General features: G+C 46.1%; 2 protein-coding genes across 3 annotated transcripts; both read right to left on the reverse strand.

Annotated features, from left to right (window-relative positions):
* Positions 1-1,521: 1,521 nt before the first annotated feature.
* Positions 1,522-9,734, reverse strand: LOC110296361 (GTPase IMAP family member 5). Of its 2 annotated transcripts, none has more exons than XM_029478921.2 (3): positions 9,528-9,734; positions 5,334-5,379; positions 1,522-3,414 (listed from the first exon to the last, which is right to left on the reverse strand). In XM_029478921.2, exons 2-3 carry the CDS (start codon positions 5,374-5,376, stop codon positions 2,531-2,533), a joined length of 927 nt encoding a protein of 308 aa, XP_029334781.1. In that variant the 5' UTR covers positions 5,377-5,379; positions 9,528-9,734; the 3' UTR covers positions 1,522-2,530. The 2 variants fall into 2 exon arrangements, with proteins under 2 accessions (XP_029334781.1, XP_021020689.1); XM_021165030.2 differs by having other exon boundaries at positions 5,334-5,382.
* A 1,445-nt stretch (positions 9,735-11,179) lies between these two features.
* On the reverse strand, positions 11,180-16,401 carry LOC110296362 (GTPase IMAP family member 1). Its single transcript, XM_021165032.3, has 3 exons — positions 16,294-16,401; positions 14,106-14,197; positions 11,180-13,063 (listed from the first exon to the last, which is right to left on the reverse strand). The coding sequence occupies exons 2-3, from the start codon at positions 14,146-14,148 to the stop codon at positions 12,204-12,206; spliced, it is 903 nt and encodes a 300-aa protein (XP_021020691.1). The 5' UTR covers positions 14,149-14,197; positions 16,294-16,401; the 3' UTR covers positions 11,180-12,203.
* Positions 16,402-17,466: the final 1,065 nt, after the last annotated feature.

Below are 17,466 nucleotides of genomic sequence, written 5' to 3' on the forward strand. Positions count from 1 at the left end.
AGTCCCGGGATGAGCCGACGCCCCATAACTCGAGAGAGACCGTTCTTGATGCAATATCGCATGAAGTTTATTCAGGAATCAGCATGCTGAGGCCGAGCTCATAACCCACACAGGGGCAGAGATGATCAATCCTCAGCAGTTGCAGTTGAGGGTTTTTTAAAGAAGGGGGAAGCTGAGTAAACATCATAAGAATGGGGATGATGAATTACAACTCATCTCTTATGAAAAGGTTACAGGCTATCTTTGGCAAACATTCTTGGTCCCTTACACAATGGCACACAATGGCACCTGGGTGGGTCAAGATTGTGGTGAGCCAGTTCCTGGAATTAGGTGGGTCACCCAGTGGTCATCGATTTTTCAGGCTGAAGGCAAAAGAACTCCATGCTGGGCTTTGTTTCTAGGGGGTCTAAGAAACACATTGAGTTGGGGGCTTACACCGTTAGCATAACCCCCACATTCCCTACCTACCTTTCTCCTCTCATTAGTCCCTTTATTCCCCGGGACAATTTCACTTCTCTTTCATACCATTCATATATATACATGTGTGTGTGTGTGTATATATATATATATATATATATATATATATATATATATATATGTGTGTGTGTGTGTGTATATATATGATTTTTATTTACCTATATTGTTAGTGTACAGCCAATTGTTAGTAGTACAGTGATTCAGCTGGCCTGCTCTCAGGGGCCTAGCAAAGGCTTAGTTAATCACCTGCTCATGCTGTCTTTTTTCTAATATATATTTTTTGCATCTTTGCCAAAAGTCTCATGACTTCACCTGTGTGGATTAGTGTTGTGGATAGCCCTGGGTCTAATTACATTTGACTTTAATTCTGTTCTCCTGTGAGGGGTTGTGAACAAGGAATGAGTCAGCACTCAGGTGATTTCCTGTAAACCTGCTTCCCACCTTAATTTGTAAAATAAAGGAGAGCTGTCAATTGGGCAGATAAAGGGAAGGTGGAGTGGAAGGTGAGGAGAGAGAAGAAGGAAAAAAATGGAAGAGGGGGAGGACATAGAGGAGGAAGAGGAGGAGGAGGAGAAGGAGGAAAAGCAGCACAAAAGCACATGGCCTGGAGAAACCACAAGTTCTAAGGGGTCTCATAGATGTGGAAGATGGTAGAGTAGCGGAAGATCTGCCCAATCTAGGTGCACAGCATGTATTCATATTAATTGAGTTGTGTTTTCATTGCTGGGGTATATTTGGGTTGGAGATTTACCGCAACAGGTTAGTGTCTGGGCCTCTATTCTATTTACCTGTGTTTCTTATTTTGTTGTTGTTGATGCTGTTACTATGTCTCAATAATATAATTTCAAATCATGTTGATGATACCCCCAGCATTGCTCTTTGGTCAAGATTACTCTTTAGCTATCTGGGATCTCTTGTGTCCTCAAGGTATATATATATATATATATATATATATATATATATATATATATATATATATATACACACACACACACACACATATATATCTCTGACACACATATATATATGTGTGTGTGTGTGTATTGGGGTGTGCACATGTGATTGCAGTGCCTGTGGAGGCCAGAAGGGATCACCCACAGCTGGAATTACAGTTTGTTGTGGGTTCCCAGGTCTGGTTGCTGGGTTGCAAACTGCAGTTCTCTAGAAGAGCAGTATATGATCCTAATTCCTGCACGAGTTCTCCAACACATCTTTATCTTTTCTTTCTTTCTTTCTTTCTTTCTTTCTTTCTTTCTTTCTTTCTTTCTTTCTTTTTTTTTTAAATAGCTGAAGGATTCAGGAGAACAATGTTCTAGTGTCATACATGAAAATTACATGTACTTCAAAAACTTAGTGCTCATCAGGTTTATGGATCATAGTGGCTTTTGCCTGCATGAGTTGTTGAGGGCCTATAATGCTCACCACACAATCTTCCAAGCCCAAGATACACACCTCTGGCCCTTTGTATCTCTGACCATAGACTTTCTGGCTCATGTGATTCTTGACTGCTCACCCTGCTTTTTCTGGGATAAGACCTACCCTGCTCTTGTAACCTCTTCACTTGGTCCCCACTCATGTCCTGGCCTCCCCACCTCAGTGCTTCAAGCACACCGTCTTTACCTTTCTCGGGGTGGAGTTATGATGAAGTTCTGACTTTATTAGTACCATGAAAGTCAGGGTATACTTGACTAAAGTATGACTCTGCTCTCAGCTTTGTGTATTTCTCCTCTTGACATCACATCTGTAGGAAGTGGGGATCTAGAAGAGACACACCCACTGCCACACAGTCCATGTGTCTTCCTTTGTGCAAGCCCCCAGACCTTTATGATGGTAGCTACTTGCTTCATCATCTATCCTCACAACTTCAACAAAGAGAGAAATACATTTTTCTTTCATCCTTTATTTAATCTAACAGTATTTAAAAGAAGATTCCCTGGCATGTCTGATCCATGGGAATCAAATGAGAGTGAAATTAATTAAAGACCGAGGTTCCCTGACACAAGATGGGGAACTTTGGGGGACAAGGATGATGGAAGAAATCACCCAAAAAGGCTCATTTACACCTGCTAATACACAAGTTAATGAAAGTGGTGAGAAGAGTCAAACCAAGCACAATAAGAAGAGCACATACTGCAGTGTGGGAGCTCCAGCAGGACTTGACTGTGCAAATCATTTTAGCTATCCAGCTGCCCTCCTGCTCCTCCAGCTCCCACCTCTGCTTCTCCACCTCCTGCCTCACCTTGGCCAGGTAGCACCTATAAGCTTCCTGGTGCACACTGTAACCTTCTCTAAGGAGTGCCTCGGCATGAAGGAAGAGGTCATTGCTGTGGAAGGAGCCCTCACACTCCTGTTCCAGACTCCTCACCAGGGCCATGAGCTCTGCCAGCTGCCCCTGCTGCTCCTCCCCAGAGGCCCTGTTGTTGAAGGCACAGTACCTCCTCCCACACTCCTGAACCAGGCTGCGCAGGCTGCGGTTGTCAGTGTGGGTCACAAACTCTTCCAAGGACTTCTCTTCCAGGTCTTCCTTGCGGGTGAAGAGGACGATCATGTGCCTCATGACGCCTACCCCAAAGACCTCTTTCACCATCCTCACAGCCATGGCATCTTCAGCTGTGAAGCGTCCCAGCTGGGTCACCAGCAACAACACATGAGGTCCTGGGGCACACAGCAGGTAGCAGTCTCCAATGTCCTTGTCCATGTCTTGGTTCTGGGCCTTTGACTCAAAGATGGGGGGTGTGTCTACCACTAGAATGCTCCTCCCCTCCCATGTGCCTATCTCTGCCTGGCTGGTCCTGGTCACAGACTGGCCTCTGAGCCTGGACTCGAATGCTGGTCGTCGGAGGATGCTGTTCCCTGTGGCGCTTTTACCGCAGCCAGATTTGCCCACCAGGAGGATCCTCAGGCAGCTAGATTCTTGTACACAGTGGGCTTCTGGTCCTGTAGACAAGAGAAGGTTGTGTTTCACTTAGTAATTCTGACTTTGATGTCATGGTCCTTGTGGATAGCTCTTCAAAGCAATGGTCCTCCAGCCCAGAAAAATAGGCATCATTTAATGCTCCCAACTCTTGGCCTATAATTTTAGGTGGCTCTTGACTTTCCCAGCGTGCCTATTGGAAGTCAGCCAAGGGTAGAAGTGCCATAGACAGGAGAGGCTCTGTTCCATCTGAACCAAGACAAATAGGTCATTTCTGAAGAAAAGGTCTTTGTGCTGTCCCCTGGAAGTTGCTTAGGGCAGTGCCCCAGAAAACTGGTCATGAAATAAGTATGAGTTTAGAAGGAGGCAGAGATGGATGAGAAGCCTTGACTGACAGAACAGAGTCATCTCCTTACCCATAGCTCTCCAGATAGACTGTGTAAATGTGCTCAGTGTGTGCCCCTACCCACGAAGGTATCTTAGGTGGAAGAGCTGCTGTGACTTACATTCAGATCTGGCTGGATATGCAGGAAGCAAAGCGGCACTTGAATTTGAGATGAGGGAGGGCTACAGTTAGTGTCACATGGAAGTCTGGGAATTGACACTACAGTGGGTGGCTGGAGAAGGGTGGGAGAGAAGATGGTTAGAAACACTTAGAAGCAGACAAAGAGGACATGTCAGAAAGGTCTTCTGATCAGACAGGTGTGGCCCAGGACTCGTAACATTAGGAGTGCTGGGGGGTGGGGCATTAGGGAGCCAAGAGCTAAAGTCTCCAGCATTGAAGGGATGAAGATCTGGGGCTGTCCTGTGAATCCAAACAAGTTTTAAGTACATTATAGACTAAAAATCTCTCATTTGGGTAGAAAGCTGGGGTGTAGCTCGGTGGTAGAGTGCCCATCCAGCAAGCAGGAGGGCCTCAGTTCAAGTTTCAGTGTCACAGAAATCAAACATCTTATTTTATTCCTTTTACGCTGTGCTGGTTTTTTTGTTTGTTTGTTTGTTATTGTTGTTGTTGTTTTGTTGGTTTGTTTTTTTTTTATTTCCTTTAGTCTTCGGGGGGGGTCTTTTTAATGAAATAATCATTTTAAATGAATTTTCAAAATGTATGCAACTGAGAGGAGATGAAGAAACTGTCACAATTAAGTTCCAGGCCCTTCTAACTCTGAATGAGTGTCAAAGACAAGCTTCCACAGTGTTACAGAGGAGTGTGTATGTGCAAGTGTGTATGTGTGTATATGCACATGTGTGTGCATATGCATGTGAGTATGTATGTGCGCATATGTAAACATAAAACCCCAATAGCTTAGACATAATAGAACTGGAAACATGAGGAAAAAATACCAGTTGCCTTTTATTCCCCTAGCTCTTTTTTTTATGTTTAAAAAGTGTTTATTAAGTTCTTGTCCAGTTTGAATTTTATTTTTTCATATGATATAAGGAGTCTGTAGATATGTACATGTATAGAAGCTAGAGGTCAATATCAGGTGCCTCTCTCTCTTGCTCTTCACCTTATTTTTTGAGAGAGAATTTCTTTTTTTTTAATTTTTTAATTTTTTTTATTACATATGTTCCTCAATTACATTTCCAATGCTATCCCAAAAGTCCCCCATACCCTCCCCCCCACTTCCCTACCCACCCATTCCCATTTTTTTGGCCCTGGTGTTTCCCTGTACTGGGGCATATAAAGTTTGCATGTCCAATGGGCCTCTCTTTCCAGTGATGGCCGACTAGGCCATCTTTTGATACATATGCAGCTAGAGACAAGAGCTCCGAGGTACTGGTTAGTTCATAATGTTGTTCCACCTATAGGGTTGCAGATCCCTTTAGCTCCTTGGGTTATTCCCCTAGATCTTAACTGAGTCTCTGCACCTGTTTTGGAGTGAGACAAGGAACAGTTATTCCCTCCAGTTCTCAATCTCTTAGGACCTTGGTGTTTTCTTACCTTGAACTAAAGTTCCATATGTGCTCTTCTGAAGGTGTTCCATTCTCTTCTGGAACAAAAATGGGAAGGAATTAAAGTCGGATCCATTTGGGGCCTGGTGAGGCCCCTCGACTCAGGTAAATAAGGGTATCTCTCCTTGGGTGGCCAGTTCCATTGCTAACTCCCCGGCCTATGTGCTACTCTCAAATATCTGCACGTAACCAGCTGGAGTGAGGCGGCACAGTGTGCTATTGCTATTGTCTTCCCTCACTCCCAGGAAAGCGAATGTTAACTACAGAGGAACTGACTCCTTCCTCAAGCTAAAAGTACAAACTGTGGGAAGCATTCTTCTATGAGCAAGAAATAGACCACAATAAAACAAACAAAAAACTAACGAACAACAACAAAACTTAACCAGTGTGACGACCTTGCCCGACTAGAGAAAATAACTGCTCTGCTGTGAGTACCATTGATTTGTTTGAAGTACCATGCATGTCCAGAAAACGTTCCAGAGGCAAAGAAGCCATCCAGCATACTTTCCTGGGAGGAATGAATGGAGAATGGCAACTTCCCCAAGGACTGACCTGAGAGGAAGGAGGTCAGGCGGTCAGACAAAGCATCTTCCCGGCCTGGCTCTGAGGTCCTGGTTTACCAATAACCACAATCTTTGTATTTAAGAACATTCAGCAAGAAACTGGATTGAGCATGGCATACATAGTCTGTGCACAGGGCTGTAATGTTTTGATGGTTCTGGTATGATAAAATGGAAACATGGAACAGGAAGGGCTAGTCTGTGACACCAACCGCCCCTGGGTGAACTCCTGGCTCATGTTAGTCATCTAGTTCTTAAACATTTGTAGTTTTAAAACATATTTGTACTTGGAAAAATGTGTGTGAACAAAAACAAACAAACAGAATAAAGACAAATGGCCACCATTTGCAATGAACATAAGTGATTTGCTGTTCCCGTGTTGTTGCACGATCTGATTTAAAAATTAAAACATCACAGATGTACTTCATGGTTTTTGTCTTTTCCCAAATCTTCTGTCTCGCTCTCTCATTCTGGCCTTCACAGCAATCAATATTTTGATGCTTTTACATGTTGTATGTTATATACATTTGCGTATACATGCTTAGAAAATTTCATGTTAAACCTTTACATAAATGTCATTTTTGCAATGTTATTCCTTTTTTATTAACAGACATCTACACTGCTCTGAAATTGTTGCTTTTCACAACAAAGAATGCTGTAAAATAGTCCCCCCAGGCACCCCTCAGCACTCTTGTTGAACAGTTCACCTAGAGCACAGATTTTCTGTTAGCTGGATGGATATGACCAGGCTTCACCCTGAGCGAGGTAAGTCAGCTCTTGCTCACTCCAGTATCTCAGGGAAAAAAAAAAAATCTCAAATCTCCACAGCTGTTCCATGATGGCACACTCTGTTTTAATCAGCCTTACAGACATAGGACTGGTTGTTAGATTTACAACACCTCATAGCATGTGTGCTATATTTGGATGTTTCTGTTATCTTTCACAATTTTATTTTGGAAAAAAAACAGCTTTTGGGGGGGGACTTCTTCATAGTAAACTATTAATTATTTTCACATTGTCAGAATCTTAAGGCCATCTTCTTCCTCTCTTCCTCTCTTCCTCTTCTCTCTCCTTCCCTGCCTGTCCACCTCCTCACACCCTTCCTTCCCTTCCCTTCCCTTCCCTTCCCTTCCCTTCCCTTCCCTTCCCTTCCCTTCCCTTCCCTTCCCTTCCCTTCCCTTCCCTTCCCTTCCCTTCCCTTCCCTTCCCTTCCCTTCCCTTCCCTTCCCTTCCCTTCCCTTCCCTTCCCTTCCCTTCCCTTCCCTTCCCTTCCCTTCCCTTCCCTTCCCTTCCCTTCCCTTCCCTTCCCTTCCCTTCCCTTCCCTTCCCTTCCCTTCCCTTCCCTTCCCTTCCCTTCCCTTCCCTTCCCTTCCCTGGTCTTCTCTCCCTCCTTTCCTTGCTCCCACAGAAGAACAGCCCTCTCATGGCTATTTCTCACACACCATTCTGACTACTGTAAACTATATACAGATTTTTATTAAAATTCTTCAAATTATAGAGCATCATTTCTACTAATTTTCTGAGATTTGAAGGTGCCAGGTACAGTGGCAGTGGGGATGAAGCTGAATTTCCCCACCATGACCGTCCTGGGTGCAGACATCATTCCCAGGCTTCTTGTGTCACCATCTTCCCCTGTATCCCCTGTGTTGTTATTGACAGACCCTTGGCATTTCTATTAAAGTTACATGACCTCCCCAGAGTCACATATTTGCCTTATAGCTAAACCTTCCCCAAATGGCTTCTTTCATCTGTGTCTTCTTTTGGATTTAATAGTCAGTGGGGAGTTGGGAGGGATCATCTGCAATAAATCTACAATCTTCTCTTCCTGGAACCCCACTTATGATGTTGCTGGCCCCATATTTTGGACACAAAGCGGGTATTGATTTCTGTAATTTTCTCCCAAACCAACACTGAGAACTGTCCTTCTATGTCTAGGTTCATGTTTTTACAAAACAAAAATACCCAGTGGAGAAAAAGAATTACTCAAAGATAAGGGAGGCATCTGTTCTGTTTTGAAGGATTTCAATTTGAACCCAACTTGGTGCTCAGTGTCGGTTGCATGTGTGCAGTGTGACTGTCATAACCAGGCTCAGCAAAATTAGCAGGGAAGTTTCTGAATTAGTTTCTGAGAAACTAATTCAGACCACAGGGGACATATGTTCCACTGAGGAACAAATTAGTTGGCAGATATGACTAAATATGCAAATGCCCAGAGGTGAGGCAGGGACATGAGATAGAGACGTTAAAATGAGTCACAGATCAAACAGGAGAAGTCAGTCAACAGCCTAGAAACAGAGGGAAGGGGAGGGGGTGTGACGGACATGAAGAGATGTGGCTGTTGACCTGCAGAGCACACAACTGTGGGCAGACTGAAAGTGGAGGTAGAGTTCGTCTACCAAGGGAAAGTTCTGCTAACTTTCCCCAGTGTGGGCAGTGGCAGCTGACAAAGGTCAGCAGGAAGGCATTACTCAAGGAGAAGGCAGAAGCACAAACCCAAATGTTCGTTCTCGTCTGAAAACAGCCAAGCCAACTTATCAGGACAATTTATTTTACCAAGCAATGAGGACACAGCTCAGTCAGGAAGTTGAGAGAGAGAGAGAGAGAGAGAGAGAGAGTCTTTCTTGTCTTCCTTGTTAAGTACCAGGCAGGCAACCAGGACGCCGAGGGCGAAGCGCCTGATGCACAAGCTTGGAGACTTGACTCTGAGCACCAGAGCCTGCACGAATGCTGGCCTGCTTCTGTAATCCCAGCACTATACACAGTGAGGCAGCCGGTGGAGATAGGAGAATCAGCCAGAGGCTGTCAGGCCAGCTAGCCCAGGGTGTGGCAGAAACAAGAGAGAAGCCGTTCCCACCAAGCAGAAGGGTAGAAATGACTTCAGAAAGCTGTCCTCCGATCTCCACAAGTGTCCAGTGGCACCAGTGTATTTCCTCACACAACTAAAACCAAAACAAACATTTTCACTCACATCTGCTCCACCCATCTGCCCCTCCCCTGTTCCTTTATGTCCAGGTACTAAGAGTCACAGGGCAGGTTAGTAGGCAAGAGTCCTGGAAATAGTACCCTCTACTGTAAAGTTCAGCTGACAACGGGGGTGTTCATACACGTCTAAAACATAACACTGTTAACATACCACAGCTTCTTGGGGTGTGTTAAGGGAAGGTGTGGGATACCTGGCCATGAAGAATGGGGTGGTTTTCAGACAAGATTCTAAGGTAGAATTCACTGACCAGTCTTTCAGGGAAGGGCTAGACCATAAAGGAGGGAACATAGAGGTTTCACTCTGGCTTGTAGAGCCTTAAGAACTCATCCTGCCCTCCTTCAGATGAGGTCTATCTGGCGTAGTAGGCTTTGAGGAGTCTGGGATAAAATGAAGAAATGTGCTCCACCTGCTGGGGGAGCTTGGGAAAGCCTTGCGTGCTAGGACTTTAATTACTTCTCCATCAAAAAACCATCACCTTTGTTAGCTGAGGGTTTCAGAAAGGCGCAGGTGGTGAGATGGAAAGCCTAGGGCTTAGGGATGATGGCATGGAAATTTCAGGGCTCTGTCCCACTCTATGCTGTCGCTGACCCTCAATTCGCTGCTCTTTCACTGTCCAGGAAACCCAACACACCAAGCTCACCCGAGTGCACAGCGGCTCCCTGGCTCCCAAGTGGCTGTCAGCGCCCTGGTGGGTTCCTCTTTACCCTTACAGGTAGGCGGTGGGCCTGTGCCTGCTGAGCAGTGCTCTCACAGAACAGCTACATGCAGAGCCATGAATCCAGAGTCCGAAGGCAGGAAAAGAAAGCCCATGGTGACGGAATACACACTGCCCTGCAGACTGTATCCCCTCGGGTAGGTGGAAAGGCCTTGAACATCCGCCAGAACACAGTGGAACTGCTTTAGTCAATGACCACTTCCTGTGGAAAGCCTCCCGGCCCTACTCATTTCCCCTTCAGGGGGTGTTGAGGGCACAGTTCTTGGAGCCTGACGCTGAGACGTGGAAGACAGCCACCCTTTTCAAGAAAGCCTACGTGTGGCTGGAAAGTGCTGCGTCCCAGGTTCCACATCAGCACCCAAGCTGAGCATCTGCACTTCCCCAAGCTCCTGGGTCTCATGTCACAGGCTCTGCCTTCAGAACTCCTAAAGAGGGACAGAAAAGCAGCACTGGCCCCGGAGAACCTGGACTGCCCCCTCTCAAAGAGCAGCTAAGCTCAGACAGGAGACCCGGTGCTGGCTACCCCTTCTTTGCTATTTGTTGACACAGCCATAGGTGGTCATTGTGCAGTTTCTCGCCTATGGAATGTCCAGATGGGCAGGGTGAAGTATTTCTTTACCTTTGTACCTGTTAAGTTTAAGCCTTGAACATAATACACAGTGCTGGCTTATGCAAGGCGATTCTAATCTCAGAGAATCCCCCCACGATGCTTTCTATTGTCAGGAAAGTATACCTGGCTCTCCGTTGTGAACACTAGGGTTTCAAGGGGTCTAGGGAGGTGACATTCTAAGAGACTGCACAGAAAGTGGGGGGAAGGGGAGGAAGGGAGAGAGATGAAAGGAGGGATGAATAGTTAGTTTAAAGCCAGGTAGATAAAGCCCTCTGCTTGTATTTTTAAGAGATGACATAACTGAAGCTAAGCATGGTGGCTTATTCTTATCCTAGTTTGTCAGGGGACTGCAGCAGGAGGATTGTCTTGAGTTAGAAGCCAGCCTAAGTCACTGTGTGAGTCAGTCTAATAAAAAGCCTTAGCCTCAAGAAGATGTGGCAGCATCCTTTATTAGTGTCTCTGTCTGTCCTTTATCTTAAACTCAGTAGCGACCAGCTGTGCCTGCTAATTGCTAGTAGCTTGTTATGTCCTTAGGACAAGAGGAAGGTCTGCAGCCGAGAGAGCCCTGCAGTCAAGCTTCAGCTGAAGCTAGATCCCCACATTCCCAGGGTGCTAGGGAGGGTCTGGATGTTTGCAATTCAAAGAGAGGCTACTGTGAGCAGAAGATCCTCCCACACTTCAACTCAAAAAAGGTTTTGTTTTTTTGGTTTTTGTTTTTTTAAAAAGATGTACATCTCAAAGCAAAGGCAAAGAGGAAGAACAAAAGGTCCTAAGAGGTTTGGGTTTCATCATCATCATCATCATCATTATTTTGATTTTTAAGAAAGAAAGAAAAAGAGAATTCCGAGGGATGGTTCTGTCCCATTGAAGAGATTTTTTTTTTCCCATTTTGATTTTTATTCAACCTTTGGTTCTTAACTCATCAGGAAAGCTCAGAGTCTCTCAGAAACCTGCCAGAGGCCAGAGTTCACATCACCCCATGAAGACCACAACCACCCAGTACTAAGAGTTGAACCAAGGGCCCTGGGAGGGGAACATCTGCTCCTCCTGCCTATGCCTCCTAGCAGACATGTGCAATCAAGTCCATCTTGAAATAATTCTTTTTAAAAAGAACCCTTAATATCTTTTTACAGAGGAACAAATTAAACCCTCCCAAAGTCATGGCAAGTGTTCTTCTGAAGATAGGCAGTGACTCATCTCTCATTATTGATGTTAATTAACGAAGCCAAATTTCAGACCCTGTGCTTTGGTGTGAACACTGGAAGGAGATCCCTGGCTGGCTTCTCTCATCTCTGTGGAAAGAGGGCAGAAGGACTGACTGTAAGAGCCAGAGGTGGTGGATGACTTCAGGGGAACTGTTTCCAGACACAACAGGGCAGGTGCATACATGAGCTTTAGTAGATGTGACCGTGTCCACCACACCTGAGCAAGTGTGACACAAATCCCCACAAAGGCTGTGGGCACAAAGTCCCACCCCACTCAGGAGCTAGTCACAAACCATAGCTCCTGGGAGAAGGAAAATCAATTTTCTTCAGTGAAGTGACACTGGATGCATCCACACCTCAGGGCAGGCTTCATGAGGTTTTGTGAGTAGGGAGGTGGAGAGGATTTGGGAGGTCTCGGGGAAAATGAGAGAATATGATCAAAAAATATGAAATTCTCAAAGAATAAGTAAGAACATTATTTTTTTAAAAAAAAAAAAAGAGGAAAAGAAAATGTGTGTTCTCTTTGCGCTGTGATTTTTGCCCCCATTTACAAGCTCCTGGGTGTATTTCATTATTTTAAGGGAAGGATGGACCACAGGGATGATGAAATGTCTGAAGGGTTTTTTTATTTTTAAAACTCTGAATGCATATAGTTAAAACAGAGACTCAGCACAACAGAACCTTAGCAAAGTCGATGCCAAAGTCACTGCGCTGTGAATCATTAAAGCTCTGAGCAGAATTCTAACTATCCCGTTTTCAAAAACGGAACATCTTCTAACACCAGCTTTATCTGTTATTCTGGTCCCCAAAGGCCTTTCTGTAGAGCAGCAGGTAGATGAAGATGGCCACACCCAGGAAGACAGTGAAACCACATTTCCAGCCCTTCCGGTAGAATTTCTGCCATCCCCACAGCCCAGCTAGCAACCTGGTGCGCCTCTGCATGCGCTCAGCCACTATCTCTGCCACCTTGGCGACTTGGTCCTGGGGGTCAGCGCACCGCGTGGCCTGCACCAGCTCGTACACCTCATTGGAGTAGTGCGCGCCCCCGTGCTCCCTCACCAAGCACGCGACCATGCCCAGCAGCTGCTCAGCCTGAGCCTCGCGCTCACTGCCTGTGGCGCGGTTGTTGAGGGCGCACACGCGGCCCCCGCACTCGGCCACTAGGTCCCGCAGCGCGCGGTTGTCCGTGCAGCGCACATAATCCTGCAGGGAGTCTCCAGCCAGGTCCTCTTGGCGCGTGAACACCACGACAGTGCGCGCCATCACCTGCTTCCCGAACAACCGTTTCACCGCGGCCAGCGCCTGGCTGTCCTGCATGGTGAAGCGACCCAGCTGGGTGACCAGCAGCAGCGCGTGCGGCCCAGGAGCCGACAGCACGAAGCAGCGGGCTGTCTCCACGCACCCCGGGTCGGCCCGCGGGATCTCGGAGCTGAAGATGTCCGGGGTGTCCACCACCTCCACCTGCCAGCCGGCCCACCTTCTGCTGGCCAAAGTGCAACTTCTGGTGACGGGCACCGCCCCCAGCCTGGACAGGAAGCACTTCTGGCCCAGGATGCTGTTGCCAGTGGCACTCTTGCCGGTGCCAGTCCTGCCCACTAGGATGAGCCTCAGCTGGGGCTCCTGTGGGGACCTGGAGTCATCTGAGCCTGAGGATCATATGTGGCAGCATTGAGTCAGAGACACGGGCTTTCCTCTGGGAAAGGCGTGTCTTCAAGCCTTCAGCATACAAGGAAAGGACCCACATTGCCTGCTCTCCTTGGAAGCCTGGTGCTCCCATCTGCTTTGGGCTCTCTGAGCTCAGCTTCTTCCCCCATCTCTCCTTTCTGCATTTGGATTCTCTGTGCACCTGCAGATGCTCCTGCTGACGTTTCACAAAATATTCCTTTATAACTCCTGGGTTTACCAGGGTCTCTGGTCCTGAACACAGGCGGACCTGATGCTGAATTGAGACACCAGCCCCGCCCCTCCCCAAGATGTGGACCATCAAGCACAGGGGAGCCCCTCAATCCTAGACAATGGGGTTGGCTGCAGCCTACCATGTGTTCCTTGTGTAAAAGCAGGAAGTGCTCAGTCAAAGCTTTGACACATGGGGCTTTCTCGGGGTTGTTGGAGAGTTAGAGAAGAGAATTCATCTTCCCTCTTTCTCCTCACTTGTCTCAAACCAGCTCCCTCCTCGTGGTTAATATTTTATTACATTTTACTTACTTAGGGGGCATAAAGCCATGTCCCGTGGAGGCTAAAGGTCAACTTGCAGGAGTCGGTTTCCTCCTTCCATCATGTGGGCTCAGAAGTTGAAATCAGCTTATCAAGTTTGGCAGCTTGTGCCTTTACCCAAATACTGATACCCAATTAATTCCCCATCCTCTGAACACTGGGGACCTGGTGAGTGAAGCTCACTGTAGGACTGGATTTCCCATCCTGTGTCTTTTTTGTGGATACCAGAGTAGATTTATCCCTTCATGCTGTGGAAACCAGTGACAGGCTGGTCAAAGCTCTGAGCTCCCAGGTGGGCCCGGGGTGTGTGTGTGTGTGTGTGTGTGTGTGTGTGTGGTTTGCAGGGAGTGCAGGGGAGAGGCTGCTGTTTCATCCCAGCAGCTTGCAGACCTGAGGAAGCTCCACCCTTTTCTTTCCTTTCTTACTCTGAGCTCACACAGAAGCCAGGATGCATTTCCCCAGAAAGGCTCTTACCATAGGCGCCTTCCTCATCTCTTGCCATCTTCCTTCCCCTCATGCTTCTTAGAAGGCTCTCAGTTTTGGTTTTCTCATTTGTGTGCTCATTCCTGCAACAGAGCAAAACCCAACCACAGAGTCAGGCAAAGTCTAAAGAACACAAAGCAAGGCTTTTGTCTGCAAGGAGCTGAGCATTTAGGCGTGTGCTTCAGTTTACAGGCACATCGGGGGCACCTTTTGTCCACCATAATACATTCTTCTATTTCTTTTTAGAGATAGCATCTGGATTTTGAAGAATAACATCTAGGGGGACCAGAAAGATGGTTGCAGTGCTAGCTTGACAACCTGAGCTTGCTCTCCTGACCTCAGGAAAGGTGGATGGAGTGAACCAACGCCACAAAGTTGTCTTATGAGTCTCCAAGCCCTTTGCTTTAAACTTTCCCCTTCTACTACCTATGTTCTGATTGTAACATTATCTGGTACAGCCAAGCACTTCCGGTTCACTTAAGCCTAATTCCAGGAGTCCCTAAGCGCAAAGCAGTGTCTCCCCCAGTCTGCTACTCTAGCCTCTTATTCAGCTAACAGGTCTCAGCCAGTGACTGGCCAGAAATCAGATTCAACCTCTCCCTGGCCTTTCTCTGGTGCTAGCTTTGCTTCCACATTCCTGTCTGATGCTTATCTGCATCTCTCCATCATTTCATGCTCCATCTCTTTGTCTCCACTATGGGTGACATGTTCCCTCCCTCTCTCCCTCCTGTGGGCACAACACCAGAGAAGGGTAATGTTAACTCAATAGCCTAACTCCCACAGAAGGGCTTTGCAAACCAGATGGGCTAGTACCCCTTCCATCTCCCAAAGCCTTTAGTAGAACTCTCTGTGAGATTCCATGCCACTGTTCTGTGTGCAGAAATCAGCAAATGCCCACAAATGGCACAGATCAGAAATGAAGAAACAGCCGTAAGAGTGAGAGCAATGAGCAAGGTTTCTGCAGGAGCTGGAGGAGCTCATCCTGGAGGAAAATGAGGAGGAGGCACAGGGACTCCACGGAAGCCCAGGGCAGGACACCGGGGCTTCCCAGAGTTCAGAGTGGAGGCTGGGCTTCCTTTGATAGTTTCTAAGGGAAAGGCAAACACCGAGTGAAATCTCGGGCGATAAATGTTTCTATTATCTGGGAACACAAAGCACGTGCAGTTCTATATGCTCAAGAGAGCCCAGGGCAGTTCAGTTCCTTGCCTACAAGCTTGATGGGGTTTTGGTTTTTGTTTTTTGTTTTGTTTTGTTTTGTTTTTATGTTTTGTTTTGTTGGTTTTGTTTTGTTTTGTTTTGTTTTTTGAATTATTTAGGTGTTCCCCTCAACATCACACTTCTTGGATCTATCCTCAGTTGTTCTGATACAACAAGTAGGATCTTTCTCACAAGCTTAATCTGCATCCAGAACTTGAAGAACGTAATTTCTTAAACCCTTCCTTGTAGACACGGAGAAACAGAGGTATCCCTGCAGTTGGAGTGGGACAAACTCCAGGAAGACAAGTGAGGACTAATTCCATGCCTCTCAGGTTTGCTAGAGCCCCTCCTACAGGCAAGGAGAAGAAGAGACTTCTGAGAGACAGACGTGGCCCATGAGGAGTGGCCATGAAAGCATGGTTTATAGGGACACAGAAGGATCGTTTGCCTTTGCTGAGTGTGCATTTTTTTTCTATAGAAAGAAACATTTAATGAAATTTCTTTCAAAATTCATCACTTTACTCTTTAACTTGTTTTTTTGGCCAAAGCACACAGTCCTGGAAGGTACTAGGTAAAGACATGTTATTTCAAGACCTTTTAAGTTTCTTTGATACACCAGACATCATCAGCTAAAGATACTATGCAAATCAGAAAACTCTATTTTTTTGAGGAATGGTGTCTTCTAAACTGTGCTTTGCTCCTGGGAGGAGATCTAGAGCACATTTCCCTTACTGTATGAAAGGAGTGAGGGAGGAGATAAGCTTTGTTCATCACAGATGTGTGAACTCCTAAGACTTCCTCCAAACTTGTCGATTCGAAGCCCAGGCATCCTAAAGCATCCGGAAGCCCCCCTTGCCTGTGATGCGCGCTCGCTCGGTGTGCGCCTGCACGGTGCTTTGTACAATGCAGGTGTATAGGTACCAGACACTTTGGTCTCACAGCCCAGCTTCCTCTCCACCCCAGCTCACAGCCTCAGGCTCACCTTTCTTGCTGACAGTCCCTGAAGTGACCCAGAGAAGCCCCGGCCTCGCCTTCCCTTCGCTTGTGAGTGCAGAAGTCTCTCTGTGCCCAGGGCCTAGAGGAAGTCGCTAGGCTGCCTGGGTCTTAGAGATCAGGAAACTGAGAGAAAGGCCGGATGATGATGGCTTAAAGAGACAGAAACATTTTCCATGTAGTTGTGGTCTTAGCATTCCTCTATGAAATCACATACTCTATCTTCTCTGTGACTAAAGGCTGTTTGTCCAGAAGGGTTAGTAGAATCAAACATGTCAACAGAGCCTTCCTTGGCTGACTCTATTCTAGAATTGGCTACAGGTAATCTTCCGTGTGTGTGTGTGTGTGTGTGTGTGTGTGTGTGTGTGTGTGTGTGTTGTGGTGGTGGTGGTTGTTTTGTTTGTTTGTTGTTTTATTTTTATTATTTTTGTTTCCATTTTTCTCTTTAAGGATTTCTCTTACTACAAAATAGCCTCCAATTGAGATCGGAGGATGACAAATTTAAGCCCATTCTAGGCTACTAATCTTTTTAAGACCCCCATTTCAAAACAAAACAAACACCAAAGGCTCAGGGTTTAGCTTATTGATAGAGCATTTGCCTAGAATCATTTGCCTAGCATATACAAGGTCCTAGGGTCTATCCAGTACCAAGGGAAACAAAAAAGAAAAATTTACAAAGAATAGAATATCTAATATCACTAAGACTGATATTGGCTATTAGTGATTAATCTTTAAATTAGTGCATGCATATTTTGTTCATTCCTATTTTAGTAAATAAAGGCTTTGATTGGAAATGTGAGTTACTTTAAAAATGTCTTTTAATGCTTGAAGTAATTGCATGATTTTTCTTTTGATCTATTAATATTGTAAACTATGTTTCTATGTAAGTATATTTATGTAAGTATTTGTGTACTTGCACGCACATGTGTGTGTGTGTGTGTGTGTGTGTGTGTAAAAGGGTTGGGTTCCAAGGCATATGGACTACTGAGGTGGAGATATCTGGTGCTGAAAGAAGCTATGAGGGAGTAGCCTCGGGGTTTACACCTGAGAGAGGAAGGAAAGAACATGGGATTGGGTAAGGATAAGTTAGATTGAGTCAGTCACGACAAATGCTGACTCCACAGGGAATTCTACAGTTTGCGTAGACCTTGAGATAGAAGGT

This window comes from Mus caroli, unplaced genomic scaffold, assembly GCF_978045245.1.
Source record: "Mus caroli unplaced genomic scaffold, Mus_caroli_1 scaffold_7, whole genome shotgun sequence".
NCBI lineage: Eukaryota > Metazoa > Chordata > Mammalia > Rodentia > Muridae > Mus > Mus caroli.

Excerpts from the sequence above, each read along its gene's own strand:
- LOC110296361 (XM_029478921.2), bottom strand. The coding sequence starts at position 5,376 with ATGGAACACCTTCAGAAGAGCACATATGGAACTTTAGTTCAAG. Across the intron at positions 3,415-5,333 it reads ATATGGAACTTTAGTTCAAG|GACCAGAAGCCCACTGTGTA; the intron begins GTAAGAAAACAC and ends TCTTGTCTACAG.
- LOC110296362 (XM_021165032.3), bottom strand. The coding sequence starts at position 14,148 with ATGAGGGGAAGGAAGATGGCAAGAGATGAGGAAGGCGCCTATG. Across the intron at positions 13,064-14,105 it reads AGATGAGGAAGGCGCCTATG|GCTCAGATGACTCCAGGTCC; the intron begins GTAAGAGCCTTT and ends TATGATCCTCAG.